The sequence below is a fragment of the Electrona antarctica genome (assembly GCF_951216825.1).
Source record: "Electrona antarctica genome assembly, chromosome: 5".
In the NCBI taxonomy this organism is placed as follows: domain Eukaryota; kingdom Metazoa; phylum Chordata; class Actinopteri; order Myctophiformes; family Myctophidae; genus Electrona; species Electrona antarctica.
Genome location: NC_136810.1, coordinates 56,382,371 through 56,388,370, shown reverse-complemented (window position 1 = coordinate 56,388,370; position 6,000 = coordinate 56,382,371). Strand labels below are relative to the sequence as shown.

The window sequence follows — 6,000 nt, the reverse complement described above, 5'->3', positions numbered from 1 at the left end:
TACTGATTTGGCCACGCAGGTTTGTCTTTAGAGCATTCGACAGCCTCAGAGTCTCAACTGTGTCCACATCTAACCGGCAATTGCTTGTCGCAGTGCCGTGCTGCTTTAGAGTGCTGGTTCTCAGTGTGGGGTTCGGGGACCCCGGTTTCGTCCCCCAGTGAAATTGGTTAATATAACATAGAAATCACACCTGTGTGAAGTGAGGGGCGCTAATATATTCAAGTCTAACTCGTGTTGCTATAGGTGATGTAATGGTGATATAAAACAAACGGTGTCAAAACAAACCATAAATTCTCTTTATTGTTAATGGCATTTAATGTTTGTGTTAGGGGACAAGATGACGTACATTTTCTCTTCATTGTCAATGGCGTTTTTAAAACAAACATTGAACTAAAGACAAACATTAAACCTGTATATATAGGAGGGGCTCGCGCCCCTCAAAAATAAGCCCGCAGCTCATATAGCTTTTAGATCAGCTATTTTTGTGGGAACACAAACCTTTTCTGATGGGGGTTAGTGGCCAAATCCAAATACATTTGGATGTCCTTGACATCAAAATGTTTAAGAACCACTGCATTATTGACAGAGCACTGTGTTATGGTATCGTTGAGACGTTTATATGGGTGTGTCACTCTCAAAGTTAAAAGAACACTGAGGATTTTACAGTGCAAACTGGTGTCCCGGAGAAAAAACCCCAAAAGCAGCGCATCAAACAGGGGTCTAATGGACTAATGCATATATCCAACTGGGGGTGGTCTTTTGAAATTGAAACGGTTTGAGAATCATTGCTTTTAGAGCTTGCGTTAGCTGCGGAGCGGACGACAGCGCTAACTGCTTGACGTTAATTCGGCGTGTCTACGGCTGTCGGCCCGCTGATCAAAGTTAGTGCCTGACGGGTATAGCTAGCCGGGGTCGACCCGTCGTCGTGGAGACGAGAGGCGTTTCCTGTAACCCTAGCAGGAGAACCTGTAGAGCGAGGCTGGCCCAGGGGGGGGGGGGAAATGACACGTTCATTTGCAATTACTGCCAATCCCAACGCCGCGCTACACCCCCGTCCCGCCAGTCCTGGACTAAACTGACATGTACCATGTCTGTCTGGTCTGTCTGCCTGCCAGAGCCTCTGTTCACCTCTGTGTCCAGACTTTCTTACTTTCTTAAGAGACCTGGAAATTATAGCCACAGTACAGAACCGCCCGCACCCGCCGCAGACCAGAGAAAAAGTTGATGTTTACATCTTTTTGTCATTCGTGCTGAGTTGGACGAGGATTGGGCCGCTAGCCCCTCCTATGCCCAGCCTTGTGTCTGTGTGTACCACATGTGTGATGATTTGATTGGCTGAGCACGGAATGTGATGATGTATGATGATAAGAGCTCCCCTAACTTCACACAAGTGTGATTATTTTTGTTTGTTTTAGTGTTGGCTATTCAAAATGAGCAGATATACAGCGAGCTTGTACATCTGCTATTTTTAAACATTTTTGGGAAAATCTTGAAAGTGTGAGAACTACTGATTCAGAAGCCATTAGAATCAGGTCTTAACCGGTTAAATTGTGGCACGATGCTGGCTGGTGGTGTAGCCTGGCATGAGAAGAAGTGAAGTTCAAGGCATTAGTACTATTAATATTAATATCATCATTATTACTGCTGATGACCGTAAATGTTAAGCTAGATGAGTTTGTCTCATCCACGGTGGAGTCGCAGATGAGTTTGTCTCATCCACGGTGGAGTCGGTGATGAGTTTGTCTCATCCACGGTGGAGTCGGTGATGAGTTTGTCTCATCCACGGTGGAGTCGGTGATGAGTTTGTCTCATCCACGGTGGAGTCGGTGATGAGTTTGTCTCATCCACGGTGGAGTCGGTGATGACAGACATCATCTCTCCGTCTGCGTAACATCTCTTGTCACCCACACAGCGTCTGCTCAGTGTCACGGTTCAGGGGTTCGTCGTGGTGGTTTGCGGTGGCCTCTCGTCTCGCTGTAATGACCTTCTTGTCATCGCTGTACAGTCTCTCCTGGTCCATTCCCGCCGTCGTTATCGTTATAGTGCCGTCAGCCAATAAGGTCCCTCCCCAGCTCCAGAGGAAGGGGTTAGGAGGGGGTTGGGGGACATGATGATGGGGGTGCCGTAGTCTCTCAAGCCAGACAACTGTTCCACGATCTTCAAATGCAATATGCTCCTCGCACTGGAAGCCGCGGCGAACGGAAGATGTTTGTCATTTCCATTCACGAAAATATACTTAAATATGTTATTGAATTTCCATTCCTGCTAAGCAGCAAGCTGTGTAATGCGTGGGACGGACTAATTGGATTTTACAGTAGGACACATTTACGCGACTGCAATGACGAACAACGGAAGTGTGGGGTATGGAGGCGGACATCCGCTTGTTAGTTTGTTTGGCATTTTCAGCGATTCGCACGGACAGAACCCGCACGACGAAAAAGCATTTGAACAATCGCGTGAGTGGCCCCGGTCTGGTCTGGAGAGACTTTTAGCGGTCCCATCATGTGGCCCAGGAGATGGCGGCGCTGTGCTCCTTGGCCTTCATGCGCAGCGCGGCGATGCTGGAGGACTTGCGGTCCGGGTCGACGTTCAGGTCGTACCCGTTGATGCCCCCTCCTCCCATGCCGACGGGGCCCCCGAACAGGCTGCCCATGTGGCCCCCCTGCCCCATGTGCCCGCTCCCGGGGCTGGGCACGCCCAGGAAGTCGGAGACCCCCACGCCGGGGCCGTGGGGGTGGTGGGGAGGCATGCAGGAGGCGACCGAGTCGCACGGGACCACGCAGCCCGGCACCGGAGACTGACTGCTGCCGCCGATCCACGACGGGTTCTGGATCTGAGGGGGAGAGAGAAGAGACGACGTCAACCAGGACGGAAACCTCTTATCTGCCATATTTTAACCCATTCAGGCCTGACGTCCAAATTTAAAAATAAATCTTCTAAATCCTCCAGTTTTCTGAAATAAATATTTTCACGATTTTTCAAAAATAGCAGATCTACAAGCTCGTAGCGCGCCACTCGGTGGCGCACTATGAGCTTGTAGATCTGCTATTTTTCAATAGCTAAAGCATAACATAATGCTAACACCAAAAGGGGTTCCCGCCCAGAATGGGTTAACACCTTGTTTGATCATACTACAGCGTCACAGAAAAGCATTAAAAGTATCCGACCGCGCTTCGAGCTTGTCGATCTGCTACTTTTGATCCTTTTAGAATTTCGAATCCTGAAAAGTAACAGTTTTGGACATATGCGCTTTCCACCCGAGACATTATGGACCTCAGTCTCTCTGGGACCTTTTTTACTACGTTTTTTATTCACAATTTTCTCTTTCTACTACCCGCATTATTCCACCCCTTCACCCCCAAACATAATACAAACATGATCCAGCCCCGACCCGGAAACACGGGCAGCACCCCCCCCCCCCCCCCCCCCCCCGTTAACGTTTTCCTCGATTTTACTGGTTCCTCGATTTTACTGTAACATATACATTACATATACATTTTCTGTCCGAGAAGCTCAGTCGGTAGATCACTCTCCTTTCGACCGCAAGGTCATGGGTTCCAAAACGGGCACCGCCAACTCAGCGTATGAGCAGCACGGCTTGATGTCGTGCGGTGAGTACTGGGTGACGTCGCATTCTCTTTTTAGATATACCAATACAATATTGTCATAATAATTTCGCCCCATAACCTGTCAAATTTCATTCGTTTCTCTTAAACGTAGTACATTTGTTTTAGTTTTTTCCCCATGGTGCAATATGACAGAAGTTCTTTGACTGTATAGGTAGTTGCTTGGATTTCCAATTAATCACAATACATTGTACATTTTGTAGAGTTGTACAGTACATTGTACAGTTTTTTCTGACGTCATGATTAGTGGTATCTGTCTCTTTTCGTCATCGGTGAATACCCTTGAGCATTTCTACATCTCTCTGGTAAAAGCTCTGGTTTGTGTGACAGTACAGTACAGTACAGTACAGTACAGTACAGTACAGTAGGGGTTCTCAACGTTTTTGGCCGGGGACCCCCGAAAATGCTTTGGCAACGTCTCGGGACCCCTGCCCCGCCCCCTCCCGACCCCCAATATAAATTGACTGCTACAATAACCTTAATAATAGAGACAATACACCATAAATAAATACTGAAACCAGATATAATCATTAGGGAAGGGTACATATAGCACTGTGTACTATATGTAAACTCTTCATTTCCATTTTCCAGCCATTCAGTTGCATTAAAAAAAAAAAAAAGTTTGCGACCCACGGGTTGAGAACCCCTGCAGTACAGTACAGTACAGTACAGTACAGTACAGTACAGTACAGTACAGTACAGTACAGTACAGTACACCGTCAGACCAATAAGTACCTGTGCATAGTTCTCGGGTCTGGTGAGGAGGGGCAGTTCGTAGGCCGTAGAGAAGTGCGTTCGGACCTGTTGCATCTGTCCGAAACGCTCCCGCTTCCTCCATTTGGCTCGCCGGTTCTGGAACCACACCTGCATAGAACAGAAGATGGGGGTGAGGTGGGGGTTGGGGGGTTAATATATAGTATCAACATCAGTTTAACCCATTTTGACCTGAGATCAGATTCTATAAATGTCTTCTACATCCTGACAGTTTCCTGAAAAAGCTACGTTTCTATGTCAGTGGTTCTTTGATTTTTCAAAAACAGCAGACCTACAAGCTCGTAGCGCGCCACTCGGTGGCGCGCTATGAGCTTGTAGATCTGCTATTTTTCAATAGCTAAAGCATAACATAATGCTAACACCAAAAGGGGTTCTTCCCGCCCAAAATGGGTTAACCTAATCTTGTATCGGAGTCCCTCCCTTGTATAAAATATTTTCTGCAGCCCAAATACATAAATCCAGGGTTTGTTTTTGACATGGAGAAGTCTGAGAATCGCTGGGAAAGAGAGAGCAGCAGCAGCAGCCAGCCAGTGGGTCGGCCAGTGGGTCGGTCGGTCAGTCAGCAGGACACGGTAACGAACGGCACCATGGAGACCATCAGCAGACAGTGGAAGCCGTAAATCCTGCCGCACATGAAAGTCCAGCCCCAGGTTTTTAAGAGTTGACATGCCTTTAAAGTGCCGTCCACGCCGGGCTATTGATGTGCGGACGCCGTGGGTCTCCCCTGGTGTTATACAGTGCCTGCCTGCCTGCCTGCCTGCCTGCCTGCCTGCCTGCCTGCCTGCCTGCCTGCCTTGCCTGCCTGCCTGCCTGCCTGCCTGCCTGCCTGCCTGCCGGGGTGCATACTTAGTGCATACTTAGTTTAGACTAGTCATTGGTTAGACATGGGTTAAGGTTAGGTTTAGGTGTGCTGCCCCAGTGGGAGGTTAGGGTTAGGGTGAGGGTTTGAGATAGGTTGTAGTTGTAGGACTAATGACTGGTCTAACCAATGACTAGTCTAAACCAAAAACTGTCTAAACTAAGTACTGCACCCCTGCCTGCCTGTCTGCCTGCCTGCCTGCCTGCCTGCCTGCCTGCCTGCCTGCCTGCCTGCCTGCCTGCCTGCCTGCCTGCCTGCCTGTCTGCCTGCCTGCCTGCCTGTCTGCCTGCCTGCATTGGTTCAGCTCCTCCCTTTGATAGAGCCAGGCAGGCGTCTGCCTGCCTTCAGCCGGCCAGCGCCGACAGATCCACATCTGGAGGGTCTGGAAGCCTCCATAAATCAAACGCAACTGTGGCCAAAGGTGTGCTGCTGCTCGCCCCCACATGTCAACAACACGGCACAGCACAGTGCAATGCCACGGGGAAGCCCCTCGGTACGGGGCTGACTGCTTAAGTTACTGGTACGCACAACACCATAGAGACAATAACATAACATATTGTACATGACTGGTATACGCACAACACCATAGAGACAATAACATAACATACTGTACATGACTGGTACGCACAACACCCAACACAACACCATAGAGACAATAACATAACATACTGTACATGACTGGTACGCACAACACCATAGAGACAATAACAACATACAGACGCCGAGGGTTGACCCGTCACA

At 48.8% G+C, this 6,000-nt stretch overlaps 1 protein-coding gene across 1 annotated transcript in view; it reads right to left on the bottom strand.

Moving 5' to 3' along the window:
* Positions 1-2,500: 2,500 nt before the first annotated feature.
* The window catches only part of LOC306924061 (homeobox protein aristaless-like 4), a gene marked incomplete at both ends in the record, with an annotated part of 127,906 nt that continues 124,406 nt past the window's right edge, over positions 2,501-6,000 (bottom strand). Inside the window, 2 exons of the mRNA XM_079502402.1 lie at positions 2,501-2,833; positions 4,362-4,490. Coding sequence (XP_079358528.1) covers positions 2,501-2,833; positions 4,362-4,490 — 462 coding nt within the window. The remainder of the gene's footprint in view (positions 2,834-4,361; positions 4,491-6,000) is intronic.